A 22,862-nucleotide genomic window follows, 5' to 3' on the forward strand; every position below is an offset into this window, starting at 1 on the left:
ATTAGTTTATAACTTGTTCTCTTTTCATGGATAACAACAACAGGAAGCGTTGGCAAAGCCAACAGTTTTTACCGTGGCAACCTGGGGCGATGGTTATTTTTTTATTACATGTAATGAGCCACATAATTGAGAAGAATTAAAAAGAAAATGAAAGAACGCCGCCTCCTAAATGTAACCCTTTTTAAAAATGTTGTTTTAATACACTTCACATGAAACTAGTATTCTAGTTGGCACAAAGAATAGCTACTACCCGCAAGTAAATTACTGTACCCTGACACAGTTTAACCACATAAATATGAATAAAAAGATAAAGGAGGTAAAGAAAAAAGGCATTGTCAAAGTAAATGTTGCCCCCTATAGCCCCTTCACTTAAGTGTACTTTATTTTAGTCGGATTTGCATATGTGAAAGGCAGTGAATTACAGTTCAGGAGAGCCAACGGCTTCAGTGGTGTGCGCTGTGGTAGGCGGAAGCAGCACGCGAATGACAGTTTAACACAACCAACAGATAGAAAGGGCTGAGTTTAAGTCCTGCTATGTACAATTCTTTTAATGTATTCTTATTATGTATGGTGTTTTCAGTACGGGAGGCTGGCAACAGCTAAAACTGTCTGTAGGAAGGTGGATATCAGACTATGGTTACCCCCAACTTTTTGCCTGGTGTTTTGATGGTTTTTCGACTTAGTTGGCCTGGGACCCTGCTATTCAGGACCCCAGGCTTCCTGCTCTCTCTGGTAAAATGGACTCCATGTACCTTAGGTACATAACTAAATGGTATTGGGTCACTCTTGTAAGTCCTTGGACAGTGTACCATATGTACCCAGGGCATAAGTGCACCCAAGGCCTACCAGGGGCTGCAGCATGTATTATGCCAACCCCTGGCTGGCCATCCAAATCTGACACAACTGGCTGATCAATCAGCTGGGGCAAGGTGGTGTAATCACCCTTTGCTTTAGATATAGTATACCTATATCTAACCCTAAAATGGACACATATACTCCTATAAGTCACTCCTACGGCAGGCCTTAACAATCCTGGAGGCAGAGTGCTTGGAATTATGTGAGATGGTGCTCTAGCATGAGCTGAGCCTGTCTGCAGCTTTCGGAACCAAGTCCTTTAGCTGTTTCCATGATAACGTTATACCATATACTCTTAAGTGCATTATAATCCTCGCGGTTATTGCTAACTTTGGCATAGCATTATCAAAACATGTCGAGTGAGGTGTCATACAAATTGGAATACTACCCCCTCGCCAATTCTGGCGACAGGGGTAGTGATAGTACAGCCCCCTTTAGGAGAATAAAGGTAGGAGCTGGTCCCATTCCAAATTAGATTAATCCTGATTTGAAACTCTACAAGAAGAAACTCTGGACTTCGATGTTCTGCTCCACAAGAAGACTGAAGAAATCTCCCTTGTGGCCAAGGAGTGACCACCCTGCACAAGCAGGCACCATCAAGCGTTCCAGCGGTTCACTTTGTCGTCTTCCCTGGTGGATCCAGACTTCAGAGCCCGACGAGACCCGGACTTCCAGACCTCTCCAACCTCAACTCACATCTGCAGCACAGCTGAGATCCGTGGGTGCAACGAGACACGTTGGACCGGCCATCTTGGAGAAACTGCACTTCGCTTCCAGCACGACTTCAGAGGCATCCCGGACGAAGTGCTTTGGGGATTGAGAAGCCCCAGCCCCGAGCAGCTCCTGCACAGAAGATCAGCCCTCCAGCATCCACGAGATCTGCGTGGGGCCCTTTTGCTTGATTGCTGCTCGACGGGTTGTCTGGTCACTTACCGGCTGGCTAGTGGCCTCCTAGACGACGATCCTTGAAATCCACACCGCTGGTCTGGTTGCTCCAGACTGGCCCCTGCTTCCCTGCAAAGGAGAAGCACCCCGGATTCTCCTGGTCCGCACCAGATGCCTTTTCCACTCACCGCGTGGGTTGCCTTTGCCAAGGCCTGTTGACGCCTAATCCGGATCCAACACCGCCGACAGCGAGAGCCTGCGTGGGACAGCTCGTGCCTCCACCCTGGTCGTCCAAGACACCTCCTGGGTCACGTATTTGCAGAGTCAAGCGTCCACTCTTCACCTGATCGCGACAATAGCATCTGGTTCCTTCCTGGTTCCACTCCAGTCACTGGCTAGTGACTGTGAACATTGTCCCCTCTGCTTTCAGGTCTTCATTTTCCTCGATCCACCCTTGGGTCGCGCCGGACATCTTCCTTCTGGCCGCCTGCAGCATCTTTTCTTCCAGGATCCATAGACGTCAACACGGAAACCCGACACACTTTGACACCTATGCACCCGCAGCCCGTAGGTGAGGTAACAAGAGCATTTCGGTGCTCAAGGGTAGATTGACTCTCCTAGTGTCCAGATTTTCAGTCGTTTTAGCCCTAGGCAGTCGGAACTGTCTAATATTAGAAGTTGGCCTGATATGTAGTGCTCACTATTCTAGTGATCACTGTGTATCATTCCAAACGACCCTTATTGATGATTGGTTGTAAGTCAACCGTTAGACCAGCTATCCTAGTAGCATGGACAAGAGCAGTCTTTAGGCTAAACTCTAGAGGGCGTGTTAAGCCAGCTGTTATACCATCACATATACCCCTTGAACACCAAGTGAAAGGACACCACACAATTTGTTATGAAAATAAAGTATATTTATTTAGAACACAACAGCCCTGGACTCTTTATGAGGGCAGGGCGCTAAGCACAATACAAAGCTCTTAGGAAAATACGCAAAGTCGCACAATTTACACAAATGCCCGAGGGGCACGAAAAACCATATACTCTAAAAGTGAATGCGAAATTACTAGCAGTAAGTACTACTCCAATAGGCTTTAGGATCGCTAGGACTTGACTACTGAACCTTCAGATTACTAGAAGGAGGCCTAGGGAGATCGGGTGCAGAGTGTGCACTCTCACGTGGGATGCGGGACAAAGTCTATGAATGCTAGATTTCGTAAAGTTAGTGTTATCAGACGAATTCGACTAGGTAGAGCTGAAACGAAAAAGGATCTGGACCTTTGGATAGCCAAGCTATGCTGGAGCACCGAAATGCTGAGTTTACCTAGCCCAGGGGCTGCGGATGCATAGGTCTGGAAAGACGTCGGGAATCCTCGTTGCAGTCTATGGAGCCTGAAAGAAGAAGTTGCTGGCAGGCGACCAGTGTTGAAGTTCGAAGTGTAAGCTCACAGTGTAATTTCAAACGCTTTTGGGTGAAAATGATGCCTGAGCAAGATTTCCTTATGAAATAACAGAAAGGGACATCAATTTGAATTAGTTAAATTTACTGAAAATCTTCATATAGCTTGGTATGCAACTCTGACAAAGCTTCAGAATGCTCATAGTGCAAGGTGTTAAAGCCTTATGCATCCTAAATGCTTTAAAGGGAGCATTGAATGATAAAGTGATTATAGGGGATTTGTTAATGACAGTCCTCCTAAAGTTGTGCCTCTGGAACCTTAGGTTAAAAGCTTCCATAGATGGCTAGATGACTGCTAAATGTTAGGATTAGAAAGCCAAATATGTAACAGAGATCAATCTTATCAAGAGAGGAAATTTCAGGCTAACACCAAATGCTTCCTTAAAAAGAAAGGTCTTTAGTTACATAAATAAAAGGTGACAGCTCTGTTGATCACTCAGCAAAAGTTGCTGGAGGGAGCAGTAGTCATCACGATTATGTCCTTTTTCCAGGTTTATTCTGTCTCATCCTCCTTGGGAAGATCAAGTGAGAAAGGCTGATGTCTAGGTTTGCGGTAGATGCCTAGTGATTTGGTAGCCTTATTTATGTGACTGCTTTTGAAAGCAGTTCAGCCCTCTTACTTTGTGTGTGGTGCAGATTACATTATATTTTATTCTCTTTTCTACTAATAACTCATCAAATGTGTAGGAAGGTGGATACCGGACTATGGTTACCCCATATTTTTTAGCCTAGTGTTTAGCTGGTTTTCGACTTAGTTGGCCTGGGATCCTGCTAATCAGGGCCCCAGGCTATCTGCTCACTCTTTAAAATTGACTCCATGTACCCTAGGTACATCTCCAACTGGATACTGGGTCACCGTATGAGCCCCTGTACAGTGTACTATAGGTACCCAGTGTGAGAAGTTAGCCTGATATGCAGAGCTCACTATTCTAGTGAACACTATGTATCAGTCCAGACAACCCTTATTGATGATTGGTTGTAAGTCAACCTTATAGAACAGCTATCCTAGTAGCGTGGATACGAGCAGTCTAAGGCTAAAGACTCGAGAGGGCGTGTTAAGCCAGCTGTTATACCACACATATACCCCTTGAACACCAAGTGAAAGGACACCACACAAGTGTTATGAAAATAAACAGTGTATTTATTAGAATCACAACAGCCCTGTACTCTTTATGAGGACAGGGTACTAAGCACAAAACAAAACTCTTACGAAAATACTTAAGTTAGCACAGTATATACAAATGCCCGAGGGGCACGGAAAACCATATACTCTGAAAGTGGAATGCGAAATTACTAGCAGGTAAGTACAGTACTAAAAGGCTTTGGAATCGCTAGGACTTGACTATAGAATCTTTAGATTACTTCTAGGAGACCCAGGGGACTCGGGTGCAGAGTGTGCACTCTCACGTGTGATGCGGGACAAAGTCTATGGTAGCTAGTAAATGCAAAGTTAGTGTTCTCGGGCGAACCCGACCTGGTAGGAGGAAAACGAAAGTGGATTCTGACCCTTGGATAGTGAGGCTATGCTGGGGCACCGAAATGCCGAAGTTACCTAGCCCAGGGGCTGCAGCTGCATAGGTCTCAAAAGACGTCGGGAATCCTCGTAGACGGACCAGGAGCCTGGAAGAAAGATGCTGGCAGGCGACCAGTGAAGAGAGTTCAAAGTGATCCAAGCCTGGATCTCGAAGATGGATGATACCTGAAAGCAGAGGGGACCAAGTTCGTGACTACTAGCCAGTAGTCAGGTGGCACCAGGAGGGCACCGGATGGTAGTCACCTCGACTAGGTGGGTGGGCGACGCTGTGCTCTGCAGATCTCACGGACCAGGAGGCGTTGACGGCGACCAGGATGGAGGAGCGAGCTGTCCCACGATGGATGAAGCTGTCGGCGTCGCTGGACCCAGGATTGGGCAACAAAGCCTTGGCTACTTCAAGCCCACGCGGTGAACCTAAAATGGCGTCTTGAGTGGACCAGGAGGGTCCGGGGTGCTCCTCTCTTGGAAGGGAGCAAGGGCCAGTCTGGAGCAACCAGACCAGCAGCAGTGATGTCGTCGGGCGTCGTTCAGAAGGCCACAAGCCAGCGGGCTAGTAGCCAAACAACGCGGTGAGCAGCAAAAAGCAGAAGGGCCCCACGCAGATCGTGGAGATGCTGGGAGGCTGGACTTCGGTGCTGGAGCTGCTCAGGGTTCGGGCTTGTCGGACCCCAAAGCACTCACCAGAGGGTCACTCGGCGGGCGTGCTGTAAAGAAGTCGTGCAGTCTTGGCGATAGCCGGTCCCTCGAGGTCTCTTCGCACTCACGGTTCTCAGCTTGGCTGTAGAGGTGAGTAGAGGTCAGAGGTGTCAGGGAAGCCGGGTCTCGTCGAGCTGTGTCGTCCGATTCCTGAGGAAGGACTTGCAGCAGACCGCAGTGTTCTTAAGATGGTGCCTGCGGATGCAGGGTGACTACTCCTTAGTCACAAGGGAGAATCTTGAAGAAGAAATCTTGAAGTCCTTTCGCAGAAAGTCGTGTCTTCATTCCAAAGATGATCTAATTTGAACAGGGGGCCCACTCCTATCTTTATACTAAGAAAAGGGGCTGACCCGGTGACTAGGTCCTGCCTATGGGTGGGACTAGGAGGGGGGTGGTTACACCCCTCTCCCATGCCGGACTTCCCCCAGGCCAGGGGCTGGTGTGCCCCTGGAACTGGTTCTGACCGGCCTATGCGTAGTGAGCACCGGGGTGCCACTCAGCAGTCACCTTCCTGTAAAGCCCTGCCTACCCAGGATACACAAAACCCTGTCTGGTACGGTGCTAGCACCGCCCTCGACAGGAAACCCTTTGTTCAGGCTCCCCTCGCTGGAAGGACTCCCAGCTGCAGGGGGTCAGACTCGTGTCTGTGGTGGCAGCATCCATTTTGTGGAGCTGAGGCTTCGTTTAACTTTAACCGGGGTTCACAGTTACATACATGTCGTGTCCCTCTAGAAGGGTGGAATGCTAACCCCGTCGCCAGAATTGGTGAGGGGTTAGTATTCCAATTCGTATGACACCTTACTCGACATGTTTTGATAAAGCCATACCAAAGATAGCATTTAACCGCAAGGATTATAATGCACTTAAGAGTATATGGTATGCGTTATCATGGAACAGCTATTAGGACTTGGTTCCGCAAGCTGCAAACGGGCTCAGCTCATGCCAGAGCACCATTTCACACGATTCCATGCACTCTGCCTTCAGGATTGTTAAGGCCTGCCATAGGAGTGACTGATAGGAATCTGTGTGTCCATTTTTAGGGTTAGATATAGGTATACTATATCTAAAGCAAAGGGTGATTACACCACCTTGCCCCAGCTGTCGTGCAGCCAGTTGTGTCAGATTTAGATGGCCATCCAGGGGTGGCATAATACATGCTTCAGCCCCTGGTAGGCCCTGGGTACACCTATGCCCTGAGTTACAGGGTCTGATAAGGTGGCCCAGTTCCAATTGGAAATGTACCTAAGGTACATGGAATCCATTTTACAGAGAGAGCAGTAGGCCTGGGGTCCTGATTGGCAGGGTCCCAGGTCGACTATGTCAGAAACCAGCTAAAACACAGGGCAAAAAGTTGGGGGCAACCATAGTCAGGAGGTACCTTCCTACACAAACCCCCCCCCCCCCCCCCAAACGAAAGGAGATAAGGCTATCCTTGTCCAGGTAAGCCTCTATTACCTAAGTGGCCATATAAGGAAGGACCAGCTCTGGCTTGGTTTCCCCCTGTGTCATGGTCCACTAAGCAACCCCTCACCCTAAGGGTATCTGAGGGTCTCCACCATAGGGAATCTCTGTCTTTGGTGTGTCTTGGGAAAGAAAAAGGCTGATGCTGGGATGGAGTGCTGAAGTGAGGCTCCTCTACCTTTGGGCTCAACTTCCTCCAATCACCATCCATCATGTGTGCCTTTCTTTCCTTAGCTGAGATGTACTGTGCTCTCAGGGTCAGCCTCTGGCTACCTAAAGCTGGAGGCTGAGTCCCTCTGTTTGGCTTACTGGAGGGACAAGTCAGGTTTGGGGTTTTTAGGCCCCATGTTTGGCTGTGCCCAACAGTGTCCAGCTGTGGGAGGTCCCTAACTACTTTTAAGGGGGATCCCTCAGGAGTCTGATTTATTTTCACTTGGCTAGGTTTACCAGCTTCAGTGATCCTAATCTGTTGATTAAGGAGTTCTGTTGGACAGGGGGTCCCTTGGGGTCCACCACTGGCCTCCCTGACCTCTTCATCCCTGGGCTGACTGAGGCAGGGTAGAGAGGGGCAGGTTACCAGCTCCAGACTGGGTCCTACCTTGGAAGGGTCCACTGACATCAGGGGCTCTGCCAGGCTAGGCCTGACTACCTCTGGGGCAGTTCCTTCACAAGGGGTCAGATAAGTTCCCTGAGGAGGCTGATCATTTCCTAGAGTCTGGTGGGAGGGAGATTTCTCTTACTCCTCAATGCTCTCTGTCTGAGTGGAGTGATCCATTGTTTCAGGCTTCACAACACTATCTGTTTGAGTGGAGGCTGAGACCATTACAGCCTTGCCAACCTTTTCAGGAGGGCACTCAGTTTGTGTTTGGGCTGTGACTGTCACAGCCTTCCTATCCTGTTCTGGGAAGTCTGTCTGAGCCTGGGCAGTGGCTACCACTGCCCTTCCAACCTTTTCAGGGAGGACTGGTGCTTGGACTGGGGCTGCAGCTATTACTGCCCCACTAACCCTTCTGGATAGGCCTATCATCCTGGAGTGGGTTTCTTGCTCCACCTCAGCCCATGCTGAGAGTTCCAGGTCATTCCCCAGTAAGCAATCTACAGGTAGGTTATCTGTCACTGCCACTCTCATGGGCCCTGTGACATTACCCCAGCTGAGCTTGACTACTGCCATGGGATGCCTTCTTTTCACTCCATGAATGTCTGTCACCTGATAAGTAAAACCAGGGGTCAGTTGAGCAGAGGGGACCAGATGGTCAATCACCATGGTGATGCTGGCCCCTGTGTCTCTGAATGCCTCAACTTTCTGACCATTGACTAGGAGCTCTTGTCTATACTTTCCCAAAATGTGGTTACCAGTAGTGAAGTTGGCAAACCCCATGCCAGTCTCACAGACAAGAGTTGTGTCAGGGGATCTGGCTAGGCCATAATCCACCTGATTGTCCAAAGTAATGCCCACCACATTCTTGGGGGCACTCCCACCACCTGGGGAATTACCACTAGTGGTAACAGGAGGTCTGGGAGTATTACCTGGGGGTATGTTTTCCTTATTGCTATTTTTAGGGCAACTGACATCACTTTTGTAATGGCCCACCTGTTTACAGGTATGGCAATAAGGTTTCTTCTGTTCTGAAGGAGTGTTCTGGGACCCACCACCCTTGTTGGAGTTTTGGGGCCCTTGGGAAGTCTTCTCTGTGGATTTATCCCGAACCTTCTCTTGAGGCTTGGTTGATTCCTTCTTCTGGTCACCACCCTGGTTCTTAGGCCTGACCCTGGTTCTGACCCATGTGTCTGCCCTCTTACCCAATTCCCGTGGAGAGGTCAGATCAGAGTCTACCAGGTGCTGGTGTAATAACTGGTTCTGACAATTACTTAAGATTTGCTCCCTCATAATTAGATTGTACAATCCTTTAAAATCAGTAACCTTACTACCCAGTAGCCAGCCTTCAAAAGCCTTAGTGGCACAATCAACAAAGTCAGTCCAATCCTGAGACTGAGTTTTCTGGGTGTCTCTGAACATCATCCTGTACTGTTCAGTGGTTAAACCAAACCCATCAACCAGTGTATTCTTCAGGATTTGGTAATTGTTAGCATCCTCCACTCTAGTAGTGAGGGGCTTATCTCTACCTTTACCTTCAAAGGAGAGCCACAAGATAGCTGCCCACTGACTCTGGGGAACACACTGTACAGTGCAGGCCCTCTCCAAAGCAGTAATCCATTTGTGGATGTCATCCCCTTGTTTAAAGGGGGGCACTATCTTATTCAGGTGCTTTGTATCAAAACTCCTTTCCCTATTGCTAGGTACAATGCTGCCACCAGTGGGTTTTGACCTACTCAATTCTTGCTCTCTAGCAAAGGCAAGTCTTTCTTTGGCCAGGGCAAGTTCTTCCCTTTCGATCCTCAGATTGACTTCCCTTTCCTTGGCTTCATAGATTCTCCTCTGAGGGGAGGTCATCCTCCTCAGAGCAGAGGCCTGAGAGCCATTGGTTTGAATGGATCTGTTAGAGCCTCTTGATAGAGACCTAACTCGTCCATTCCCAATGTTAAGCTGACCTGAGAGGGGTCCCAGGGATCTCCTAGTACCATTCTCATGCCTGCTTAAGTTGTCCCTAGTTAGCTGACTAACTACTTCTGGACCTTTGTCTGCCTCGTCCTCAGATGGCTCCTGATCATCCTCCTCCTCTGCTGAGAGATGGATGAGATCTGGGTCACCCCAGGTTCCCTCTAGGGCAGGCATGTCCCCTTCTGGATGAGAAGAGCTAAGACGTTTCTCAGCCTTTCTGGCATCATAAGTCTCTAAGAGACCAATCAGAAATGGGATTTTGGGGTTAGACCCCTGTTTTAGCTTCCTGGAGGTACACACTTGTCTCATCTCCTGGAAGCTAAGGGCTGCATATCTAGAAGAGGCCTGTGGAGGGTCCTCAACCACCAGAGGGGTCTCTGTAGACTCTCCGTGGTTAGACATGCTTCTAGTGTGGTGTAAGTGATGCACCTACCTACACTATGTGTTTGCCTACTGATCCCTTGCTAAGAGTTGCAGCCAAGGTGTGCTAAGCCTTGAGGAGCTACAACAGCTGGTTCAGTAGAACTCAGAGTATTCTAAGCTAAGTTATATGTACCTGAAGTCCTTATGTGATCTTTCAACAAGATATTCTTAGGATACGTGTGGTAAAACAACAGCAAGCTCAAATCCCAACAGCTGCTCACCAATGTGAGAAGTTGGCCTGATATGCAGTGCTCACTATTCTAGTGAACACTATGTATCAGTCCAGACAACCCTTATTGATGATTGGTTGTAAGTCAACCTTATAGACCAGCTATCCTAGTAGCGTGGATACAAGCAGTCTAAGGCTAAAGACTCGAGAGGGCGTGTTAAGCCAGCTGTTATACCACACATATACCCCTTGAACACCAAGTGAAAGGACACCACACAAGTGTTATGAAAATAAACAGTGTATTTATTAGAATCACAACAACCCTGTACTCTTTATGAGGACAGGGTACTAAGCACAAAAAAATACTCTTACGAAAATACTTAAGTTAGCACAGTATATACAAATGCCCGAGGGGCACGGAAAACCATATACTCTGAAAGTGGAATGCGAAATTACTAGCAGGTAAGTACAGTACTAATAGGCTTTGGAATCGCTAGGACTTGACTATAGAATCTTTAGATTACTTCTAGGAGACCCAGGGGACTCGGGTGCAGAGTGTGCACTCTCACGCGTGATGCGGGACAAAGTCTATGGTAGCTAGTAAATGCAAAGTTAGTGTTCTCGGGCGAACCCGACCTGGTAGGAGGAAAACGAAAGTGGATTCTGACCCTTGGATAGTGAGGCTATGCTGGGGCACCGAAATGCCGAAGTTACCTAGCCCAGGGGCTGCAGCTGCATAGGTCTCAAAAGACGTCGGCAATCCTCGTAGACGGACCAGGAGCCTGGAAGAAAGATGCTGGCAGGCGACCAGTGAAGAGAGTTCGAAGTGATCCAAGCCTGGATCTCGAAGATGGATGATACCTGAAAGCAGAGGGGACCAAGTTCGTGACTACTAGCCAGTAGTCAGGTGGCACCAGGAGGGCACCGGATGGTAGTCACCTCGACTAGGTGGGTGGGCGACGCTGTGCTCTGCAGATCTCACGGACCAGGAGGCGTTGGTGGCGACCAGGATGGAGGAGCGAGCTGTACCAAGATGGATGAAGCTGTCGGCGTCACTGGACCCAGGATTGGGCAACAAAGCCTTGGCTAATTCAAGCCCACGCGGTGGACCTAAAATGGCGTCTTGAGTGGACCAGGAGGGTCCGGGGTGCTCCTCTCTTGGAAGGGAGCAAGAGCCAGTCTGGAGCAACCAGACCAGCAGCAGTGATGTCGTGGGCGTCGTTCAGAAGGCCACAAGCCAGCGGGCTAGTAGCCAAACAACGCGGTGAGCAGCAAAAAGCAGAAGGGCCCCACGCAGATCGTGGAGATGCTGGGAGGCTGGACTTCGGTGCTGGAGCTGCTCAGGGTCGGGGCTTGTCGGACCCCAAAGCACTCACCAGAGGGTCACTCGGCGTGCGTGCTGTAAAGAAGTCGTGCAGTCTTGGCGATAGCCGGTCCCTCGAGGTCTCGTCGCACTCACGGTTCTCAGCTTGGCTGTAGAGGTGAGTAGAGGTCAGAGGTGCCAGGGAAGCCGGGTCTCGTCGAGCTGGGTCGTCGGATTCCTGAGGAAGGACTTGCAGCAGACCGCAGTGTTCTTAAGATGGTACCTGCGGATGCAGGGTGACTACTCCTTAGTCACAAGGGAGAATCTTGAAGAAGAAATCACGAAGTCCTTTCGCAGAAAGTCGTGTCTTGATTCCAAAGATGATCTAATTTGAACAGGGGGCCCGCTCCTATCTTTATACTAAGAAAAGGGGCTGACCCGGTGACTAGGTCCTGCCTATGGGTGGGACTAGGAGGGGGGTGGTTACACCCCTCTCCCATGCCGGACTTCCCCCAGGCCAGGGGCTGGTGTGCCCCTGGAACTGGTTCTGACCGGCCTATGCGTAGTGAGCACCGGGGTGCCACTCAGCAGTCACCTTCCTGTAAAGCCCTGCCTACCCAGGATACACAAAACCCTGTCTGGGACGGTGCTAGCACCGCCCTTGACAGGAAACCCTTTGACAAGGCTCCCCTCGCTGGAAGGACTCCCAGCTGCAGGGGGTCAGACTCGTGTCTGTGGTGGCAGCATCCATTTTGTGGAGCTGAGGCTTCGTTTAACTTTAACCGGGGTTCACAGTTACATACATGTTGTGTCCCTCTAGAAGGGTGGAATGCTAACCCCGTCGCCAGAATTGGCGAGGGGTTAGTATTCCAATTCGTATGACACCTTACTCGACATGTTTTGATAAAGCCATACCAAAGATAGCATTTAACCGCGAGGATTATAATGCACTTAAGAGTATATGGTATGCGTTATCATGGAACAGCTATTAGGACTTGGTTCCGCAAGCTGCAAACGGGCTCAGCTCATGCCAGAGCACCATTTCACACGATTCCATGCACTCTGCCTTCAGGATTGTTAAGGCCTGCCATAGGAGTGACTGATAGGAATCTGTGTGTCCATTTTTAGGGTTAGATATAGGTATACTATATCTAAAGCAAAGGGTGATTACACCACCTTGCCCCAGCTGTCGTGCAGCCAGTTGTGTCAGATTTAGATGGCCATCCAGGGGTGGCATAATACATGCTTCAGCCCCTGGTAGGCCCTGGGTACACCTATGCCCTGAGTTACAGGGTCTGATAAGGTGGCCCAGTTCCAATTGGAAATGTACCTAAGGTACATGGAATCCATTTTACAGAGAGAGCAGTAGGCCTGGGGTCCTGATTGGCAGGGTCCCAGGTCGACTATGTCAGAAACCAGCTAAAACACAGGGCAAAAAGTTGGGGGCAACAATAGTCAGGAGGTACCTTCCTACACCCAGGGCATAGGTGCATCCAAGGCCTACTAGGGGCTGCAGCATGTATTATGCGTCCCAAATTGACACAACTGGCTGATCACTCAGCTGGGGCAAGGTGGTGTAATCACCCCTTGCTTAGATATAGTATACCTATGTCTAAGCCTACATCTGGACACATATGCACCTATAAGTCACTCCTATGGCAGGCCTTAACAATCCTGGAGGCAGAGTGCTTGGTTTTATGTGAGATGGTGCTCTAGCATGAGCTGAGCCAGTCTGCAGCTTTCGGAACCATGTCCTTATAGTTGTTCTGGGATATTGCCATACCATATACTCTTAAGTACATTATAATCCTCGCGGTTACTTGCTAACTATGGTTTGGCTTTATCAAAACATGTCGTGTAAGGTGTCATACGCTTTGGAATACTATCCACTCGCCAGTCCAGGCGACGGGGGTAGCATTCCACCCTTCTAGAGGGAGAAGACATGTTACTTTCCTTAAACGCGGTTAAATCAAACCGGATCCTCAGCATCACAAAATGGATGCTGCTGCCACAGACACAAGTCTGGCCTCCTGCTGCTGACCGAAACTCTGGCAGGGGAGGCCTGGACAAAAGGTTTCCTGTCACAGGGAGGTGTGTGGCTCACTGGTTAGAGGCGGCAGACCCGAGAGCAGAGGACGGCCCGGGACCAGGGTTCGATTCTCGGCGCGGCAGGTTTCTGGACCAGGGTCAGCGGACTCGATAATTCTCTCGCCTCGGTGCCCACTCTGATCAGCGATCACACTCGGCAACTCTGGGCATTAGCTTGCCTCATCTTCACTAACGGCCCCACCAGACCGCCGGGGATGCCTGGTCTCACCCTGGAGATACCCATTAAGGGACCATCTCTCAGGGAAGCCAGGAAGGGTTTCGCAGCGGTCGAAGCGCCTTGGGACCCTCCGGGTAAGTAGTGCGCTATGTAAATGCCTATACATTTACATACATTTCACATCACCCCAGACAGGAGATAGTGGATTGGGGCAGGGAGGGCTGAATGAAACTAGACACGCCTGGGGCACACAAGGTGTCCCATGCAAAGTCCAGTTCAAACCGGTGCTGGGGCACTCCAGCCTCAGCTCTGGCGCGAAACTGGACAAAGGCAAAGGGGTGTAATCACCCACTTCCTGGGTCCCACCCTTAGGAGGGACCTAGCAGGATATCCAGCCCCTTGATTTGGAATAAAGGTAGGAGCTGTGCAATGAAACATTAGATCATCCTGACTGAAACTTTGATATGAAACTCTGGACCCTTCGACATCCTACTCGACGCAGAAGACTGAAGAATCTCCCTTGTGGTCAAGGAGTGACCACCCTGCACAAGCAGGCACCATCAGTGCTCAAAGGTTTTCTTTGCCGTTGCTCCCGCCGGAGCTCGAACGACAGAGACCGACAAGACCTGGACTCCCAGACTTCCAAAAGCCTGATCCACAGTCCCAGCAAAGCTGAGACCCGTGGAGGCGACGTGGGACTGGCCATCTTGGAAAGCCAGCAAAGTACTTCCTGTGCAACTCCCGAGGCCCCCTCGAAGCTGTGCATTGGGGATTGAGAAGCCCCAGCCCCGAGCAGCTTTTGCACCAAAGATCAATTCTCCACACTCTTCGAGTACTGCGTGGGGCCCTTTTGCATTTTCCTGCTCGACACGTTGTCCGGTCACTTGCCCGTTGGCTAGTGGCTTCTGTGACGAAGATCCTTCGAATTTACACTGCTGGTCTGGTTGCTCCACAATGGCCTTTGCTCCCCTGAAAAGGAGCAGCCGATCAGACCTTGTTGGTCCGATCCAGAAGCCATCTTCGATTCCTGCGTGGGTTGCATTTGCCAAGGCCTGTTGACTCCGATTCGAGAACCGACACCGCCAACAGCTTCGTGGGTGGAGAAGTGTGGCTCAGGAGTTAGAGGCGGCAGACCTGGAGCTTGAGTTCGGCCCTGGACCAGGGTTCAATTCCCCGCCTCGGCGGGTCTTGGGCTCAATAATTCCACGGACTCGATAATTCTCGCTCCGGTGCCTTCTCGACTCACGGGTTCACACTCTGCGACTCTGGGCAATAGCTTGCTTAATCTCCACATCGGCCCCTCGCGGTGGGATGCCTGGCTTTCACCTTGTGGATACCCTGCCAGGGTTATCTCACAGGGGAATACCAGGACGGGTTCCCTAAGCAAGCGCGGAGATGCCCCAGGGTAAGTCATGCGCTATATAAGCTTCATACATTTACATTTACATACATACAGCCCGTGTCCACCTCCTGGTCATCGTCGATCCTTCCTGGTCCACGTGGCAGCGGAGACAAACTTCACAACATCACCTGATCGCAACCAGACATCGCCTGGTTCCTTCCTGGTTCCATCCTGGTCACTGGCTAGTGACCCAGACTCTGTCCCCTCTGCTTTCAGGTACTTTACATCTTCGATCCACCCTTGGATCCAACCGGACTCCTCTCTCCTGGTCGCCTGCAGCATGTTTTCCTCCAGGCTCCATAGAACTCCACGACGAAACCCGACTCACTTTGACACCTATGCACCCGCTTCCTGTGGGTGCGGTAACGAGAGTACTCCGGTGCTCCTGTAGTGGTTTACACCTCTAGTGTCCTAGTTGTAAGTGGTTAAGTTCTAGTCCAGTCGGCAGTCTGCTAAAACAGTAACTTTCTAACTTTTAAGCACCATTGACTTCTATGGTAAACGTGGTTGCCTATAGACACTGCGCCCGCGTCCTGTGGGCCTCCCCCGACCTAACCTTCGTTAGTCCCGAGTAGCCCCAGCGATTCTCAAGGCCCTAGGCCTTACCATTGTTCGTGACGTGGTTCTTATACCACTATTTTAGTATATGGTTTGAGTGGCCACCAGGGCCTATCCATATTTGTGCAAATGTTGTATGTTATATGAAGTTCTTTGTTTAACGCTTGTGCTTCTGTGCTCATAAAGAGTATAGGGGATTATTCTAGTAATAAATACATATATTTTATAATATATAACTTGTGTGGTGTCCTCTCATTTGGTATTAAAGGGATTGCATATGGTAAAACAGCTGGCTTCACATGCCCTCTTGAGTTTAGCCCAAGACTGCTTTTGTCCATGCTACATTTAGGATAGCAGGTCTATAAGGTTGACTTACAACCAATCACCATAAGGATCGTTTGGACTGGTGCAAGGTGCTCATTAGAATAGTGATCATCATATACCAGGCCAACTTCTCACAAAATGTTGATCTGCTTACGTTTTCTGAAGATTTCTGAACATGCTCATGAGTTATTTTGCAGCCTAGGTAATATTTGGAGATTTGGCAAGGCCTTTGCATAGAATATTGTAGCTGTTTAGCCTAAAGAGGAATAGGAATCTTGTTAGCGCACTTTAAAAATAGGAGTTCAGTGGGAGGATATTGACTACCACACTGAACACAAGGATGAAAGATAATAATAAACATGATGTCTGGAACCCTGTTATTCTCTGCCAGGGTGGTGGCATAATGCACCTTCTAAAGCAAGACCAAAAAAGGATGTTGTTGATGCTCATTATAAATATAGCAATTCAGGATATGTAACGAATATTTTAGATGGTCTACGAGCAGAACTGAACATAGTACAGCAGCAGTGATTGTACTCTGTTGCATCCTCCAACTTGACTCATGGCATTCTTCAGTTAAACTTGCCCATTCTGATATGAATACTTTTGGCATGAGAGTAACACCCATCCAACTAAAAGCTGCTTGCATAGTCCAGATGTTAAAGAAGTACCAGAGCATTTACAGATGCCATATCAAAAAAATGAGTCTTTGATTGTCTACTAATACTCAAACAAAATGGTGTGGAGGTGTTTGCTTCTCTCTTTTAGTTAATTAAGTGTGATGTATTTCCAAAGTGAACAGGTCAGAATAAAATTAATACAATGAATGACAAAAGCAATTCTTAGAAGACCTTTTAACATACTACCATTTCCTCATGTATGTGTACACAATTTGAGCATCATTTAGGAAAGAACATTTTGTAAGATGTGCCTCATTTTGCAGAAGGAATGCTCCAAATCTTACAATTAAACACTCACCTGGAATAATTATCATTCTCTTGTTCTGTCATATTGTTCAGTAGAAAATCCTTTAAAGTGCATGTTTTTTCAAGCCATTCAATAAGGCCAATTCTGGAAAGAAAAATAGCAAGCCATGTAGACCTAAATGCATGCATGTTGAAACCATGACACAGTTCCATTATCATTTTAATTGTGATGGCCATATTATTCCATACAGAATGGTTATATGATTTATATTATGAATGTCAATGTGCACCATGAACAAGTTACTTACCTTCTGTAAAGTATTAACTTGTTGGGACATTATCGAGCTGCAGATTCCTTACCTTTAACTTTCCCAGGCGTCAGACTTGATCTGGAAGCTTTTTGCCTGAGCAGTACCCCTGCACGCTATTGGGTGGCTCAGTTTGGTTCCGGGTGGTGTGGTCACTACCGGATGTGACGTCACGGTCACCTGTATAGGTGCCAGCCAGGCTACTTTTCATGACTTTCCACCCCAGAAGTGAAGACCCATGAAGTGAACCGACTAGTGTGTGTCCAAACTAGGGCCCTGAAAAGAGAGCAACCATAGCTCTAAAAATATGTCCACAGAGTGGCGAGGCATGGGTGGGTCTATTAAGGAATCTGCAGCTAGATATTGTCTCTACCAGATAATGCATTATAGAAGGTAAGCAACTTGTTCATCTGATACAGACTTCTCTCGCTGCAGATTCCTTACCTTTGAATAGATACCCAAGCCATACCATCCTGGCAGTGGGCTGCGGACAAATTACTAGACTAAAGTCCTGCAGGACCGAATGGGCGAAATGTCCATCCCTGCAAACCTGACTGTCCAGGCAGTAGTGTTTAGGAAATGTGTGCAGGGAAGCCCACGCTGCTGTCTGACAGATTTTCAGGACTGGCACCCAGCGAGCTAATGCCTAGGTTGCAGCCATTCCTCAGGTGGATTGTGCCCTTGAGTTCTCAGGAGGCTGCTTTTTATCCAGGGCATAGCAGATTTTTAAACAGAGAACCACCCAGCGCGAAATGGACCGCTTCTGTACCGCCCGACCATTCTTAGCTCCCACATAGCCCATGAAGAGTTGGTCGTCCACCCAGAACTCTTTTGTGTGGTCATGGTAGAACAACAACGGTCATTTTGGGTCCAGACGGTGGAGTTGTTCCTCCTCTCAAGAGGGATTTGGAAGAGCATAAAATGTGGGGAGTGTGAACGATTGACCCAAATGAAATGGGATTACCACTTCAGGTAGGAAAGAGGCCCGGGTGCAAAGCACCACCTTATCTGGAAATATCATAGGATAGAGAGACTTTTATAATAAAGCCTTCAGATCACTCAACCTCCGGGCAGATGATATTGCCACTGGATATGCAGTCTTTGTGGTAAGCAACCGGAGGGGATAATTATGTAGCGGCTCAAAGGGAGCACACATGAGTTAAGTGAGAACCAGGTTCAGAACTCACTGAGGCATAATGAAGGGCGTAGGGGGAAACATATGTAAAAGCACTTTCAGGAACCTATTTACAACAGGGGACTTGAATAAAGAGGGTTGGTCAGGCAGCCGCAGGAAATTGGACAGAGCAGAAAGATAACCCTTAAGTGTGCGCAGAGCAGAGCCCTACTGGGCAAGGGTAAGAACAAAGAGAAGACTATCAGAAAGAGAAGCAGACAGAGGGTCGATAGACTTCTGTACAATATTTTTTGAAAAAATTGCTAACGACAGACGCGTACCTTTTTGGTGGAGGGACACCAGGCCGCCAGAATAAATGTACAAACTTCAGGAGGAAGATCAAAAGCTATCAACAGTCGCCGCTCAGTTTCCATGCAAGGAGGTGGAGAGTTGACAGGTTCGGGTGGAGAACCATCCTCTGCTGCAGCGACCTTCGATCATCTCGAATGGGCAGCCTGATAGGAGGATCGATGCTCATTTTCAAAAGCTCAGGATACTAAGCTGCTGACATTGCGCCTTGCGGCAACACCGGCTGGAGATGCCATTCGTCATCTGCTAGGAAACACTGGTTAAGTTTGTCTGCCCTGGCATTGAGAGAACCTGCCAAGTGTTGAACCACCAGGGTTATGTCCTGGTGTTCCAGCCATGTCTATAAACGCAGAGCCTCTTGACAAAGGGTCCACAATCCCACTCTGACCTGCTTGTTGCTGTACCACATGGCAGTGGTGTTGTCCGTGAACATCTGAACTAACTTCTCCTTGACAGAGGGAAGAAGTGCTTTCAATGCTAGTCAAATCGACCAGAGCTCCAGCAGGTTGATATGGAGTCCTGATTCCGCCACAGTTCTCTGATCTCCACCTCTCCCAAATGGCCACCCCATCCCAGGAGCAGCGCATACGTCACTACTGTTCGATCTGGATGGGGGAAAGGAGAAGGGTCTTCCTTTGACCCAATCGCAGTTAGTAAGCTACCACTCCAGGTCCTTTGCAGTTCCGTTCGAGATCTGGACCACATTGGAGAGACTCTCCTGATGCTGCGCCCACTGAAACTTCCAGTCTCACTGCAAAGCCTGAATACGCCATCTGGTATGATTTTCCAACAGGACGCAGGAGGCCAAGAGGTCCACAAGCCTCAGAGTCATTCTCACCGATATCCAGGATAAAGGCTGAAACATCAGTATCATAAACTGAATATCCTGGACTCTCTGCTCAGGAGCATAAGCCCGAAACAGAACTGTGTCCAGAACAGATCCAATGAAAGGGAGTGTCTGAGAAGGAGTCAAGTGTGACTTTGGCACATTTGCTACCCACAAACAGGGCAGTGATTTTTCCTGAGCTGCATGCCAGGTTGAGGTGAGGGTTGTTTCCCCGACACCATCGGGTACCACCAGTGAATCCCTCCAAAAAAACTAAGACAGACTAAAGATCACTTGTTTTGTATAACAAATATTTTTTGTTTAGTCACATATTGTTCGATATACTCACAAGCACATAGGTTGTTGAGCAGCAGCACTAGCTAGTACCGAAGAAAGCCGCTACACGTCCAAGTGAGAGTTACAAGGCTGAAACATGCAAGCCATCTCATCACTAACTGCAGGTAAATGCTTTTGCCATCGGACCCCTGTTTTAATACTGGCCCAGGGACATTCTAAGAAAGGGACATTACGTACCCTGAAGCAAGTTTTATTCCACAATTTATTTCTTTGCACTGCGTTACCCACTGACCTTGAACTCATCGTTGCGGTATTTAGTAAACCTCCTTGTCCATACCAAACATCCCTGACCTCCTCCCTCTCAGTGAGGGGGGTGTAGCCTGTGCTGTGACGAGGCATCACGCCACGAGGAGAATCCCAATGATGAATAATGCCAACATTGCTGGGTGAGGGATTTTGTCCTTTTAAAGAGACACCCCACTGTAGTTAGCTCATCCCACGTCATTGTTTCTTTTTGTTCAAGACCACAGGGTTCCTTTTTTGCGATACATGTTTGGTATCAAACATGTTGGAGACATGCAACTATTTTGATTCCAGTGTTAGATGCATAATACCATGTACTGGGAGGGTCTTTAGAGGACTCCCCAATACCTGCCTGTGTAGCATTACAGGGTCTGCCTAACAGCCTGCGCTGCTGCCGACCCTAGACAACGTTCTGCCCCCCTGCTAATGAGCTTAACTTGGGCAGGGGAAGCTGAGCAAAGGGTTTCCAGCGAAGGAGACGTGAGACCACCTCTCCTTTAGAATTAGGTAGGGTGGGGGCACTTCTGAGCTTCACCAGATTGCATTGAAGAGCACATTCAGTGCACTCCTGGCATAAACTAATTTTGCCCAGTTCAGGTGCCTTTGGCTTCCGCTGTAGCGCAAAACTACACAAAGGACAGAGACATTTCTACCTTCTTATCTAACTCCTCCCTAGGGAGGTGCCCAGAGCTCCTCCAGGTGGCCACTTGATTCTGCAATGTTGAATATTGGCCCCATGGAGCATCTGATTGGCTAAGCCAGCTGAGTAGCGTCCCTGACCCCCCCCCCACCAATTGGTGGGTCACCAAAGAGGCCCTTTACCTTTCTAGGGTTACTTAAGGGCTGCCCTGAGGGTGGGTCCTTACATTCGTCCCGACAACAACTTCAAGATGTGACTGCCTGTCATCTGAAGACTGTTCAAAGAACTCTTATGCTGGTGGACACCGGAACTCTGCTGTTCCTCAAGCCAGGAACTAGGACAAGACTGCTCCTGGTGGGAAGTTTCCTGCTGCATCTTGGCCCCTGTGCTTTTTCAAGTTCTGCAACTCTGTGATTGTGCATCCTTCGAGTAACTAAGGACTCTGCCTGCATCGTAGCAAGAAGGAATCTCCCTTGCAGTGAAGCAGTCACTTCCCTGCATCGGTAGGCACCTCTATGTCGATGACCGGTTTGCTAATCCAGTTGTCCCACGGACATCTACAGCTTTGCAACACAGTTGGTGGTTCTCCAGAGGCCTGACCAGTTTTTCCTGCAACTTGAGCGACTGTAAACCGTCTTCAGCCAAAGTGAACCACCTCCATGTGCATTGTGTTTGGTTGCCGTTGCAAAGGCTTGTTGGCTCTCTTCACGAAAGATCTTCATGCTCCAAGAAACTCCAGCATTACAGCTTCAAGACCGATGTCCTGCCAGCATCCTCTGAATCTTGGGGCTTCATCTCCTGTGTCCTATTGAGGCTTTCCTGCTACCCCCTCTGACTGTTGCCAGAGGGTCCTTGAGAGGGCTCCGCTGATTCCTGCTGGCTTGCCTGCGTGCTGATGGCCGGCTCTGATTTACTTTTCCTGGGTTAGACCCACAGACCTTGCTGGTATGCAACATAGCATCTTCTCCTGCAAACCATTATTTGCATGTGCCAAGGCTGGTTGGTGTTACTGCCGGTGACTGACCCTCTTACACTCATTGAAATGAGTGGGACAGTTCATGGATAGCTCATATGCTCTGGCAAAGTCACCTGGTCTACTAGCTGCTGCTTCAACCTCACCGTCCTACAGCAAGAACCTCCGACAAGGCCTGGTATTGTGCTCCTGGGCCTTCTGGTCACCTCCGGGTGGTTTGGACTCTGTCCCCTCTGCATTTAGGTTCTTCTCATCTGGATTCCACGTCCTGGTTTCATCACCCTGGTAAACGTGACTCTGTAGCAGCTGATCCTCCACGATCCTCCTTTTGCGTCACATGCGGTTCTGACACCACTTCACCCCTATGCCCCTGGGCTTACCGGTGTAGGAATCCAGGTTTTCGGAGTATCCACAGGCGGGGTGACTCTTTAACTTTCCTTGATCCAAGTGGTTCCTTTAGGGTCATTTGGGAAGAGTCCTTGAACCATAAAAATCCAACAGCAACTTACTATGTATTATCCTATGGACGTCTGACCCAGTGTAACCATTCTGCACCGGGGTGCCTAAGTGTCCCTATTTACTCACCATGGGTGGTTCCATGCTTCCCTATGGGTCCTCCACCCTTAGGTATTAGTCAAGGATTTGGTAACCAATTAACATTCCACTATTTTAGTATATGATTTGGGCACCCGTAGGGGCCCATCTATTTTCCTACGCTACTTACCTGTTTCTGAAGTATTTCTTGTGTGTATTTGATGTCTCCAGTTAGGAGTTATACCAAGATAGGGTATAGTGTGTGCTAATAAATGCAAAGTATTTTTATACATACTCACCTGGAATGGTTCTTTCTTATGTGTAAGGTTGCTGAATTACTATAGTGGTACATGCACCCGCTTTACACCCTCCTGAATAAGCTTTAGCTGCTCTCCACAGCTACCCCTTGAGAGCTTTGGTATTCATGGACCTAAACACTGTCACTAAGGGTTGCCTGGACTCAGTGCACAGGGCCTCACCATAGGTGGACACTATATACTGTGCCAGTATTCAAGTGGGGGGAGGGGGTGGATGTCAACAAAGATTGTCACACCAGGCACCAGCAGCACTAAGGCCAGGCATGGCTGGGGCAGTAGGCCTAGGCGTGGTCCCTGAGCCAAAATACCATCCAAAGCCTCAAAAGGGGGTGGGATTGCTGGGGATACAGGTGTATGTGC

General features: G+C 48.9%; 1 protein-coding gene across 1 annotated transcript in view; it reads right to left on the reverse strand.

The window, feature by feature from the left end:
- The window catches only part of PRKDC (protein kinase, DNA-activated, catalytic subunit), a 2,818,033-nt gene that overhangs the window by 230,603 nt on the left and 2,564,568 nt on the right, over positions 1-22,862 (reverse strand). The window contains exon 80 of the mRNA XM_086965729.1: positions 16,874-16,966. Within this exon, the coding sequence (XP_086821855.1) occupies positions 16,874-16,966 (93 nt within the window). The remainder of the gene's footprint in view (positions 1-16,873; positions 16,967-22,862) is intronic.

The sequence above is a fragment of the Lissotriton vulgaris genome, chromosome 4_1, assembly GCF_964263255.1.
Source record: "Lissotriton vulgaris chromosome 4_1, aLisVul1.2, whole genome shotgun sequence".
NCBI classification, from domain to species: Eukaryota; Metazoa; Chordata; class Amphibia; order Caudata; family Salamandridae; genus Lissotriton; species Lissotriton vulgaris.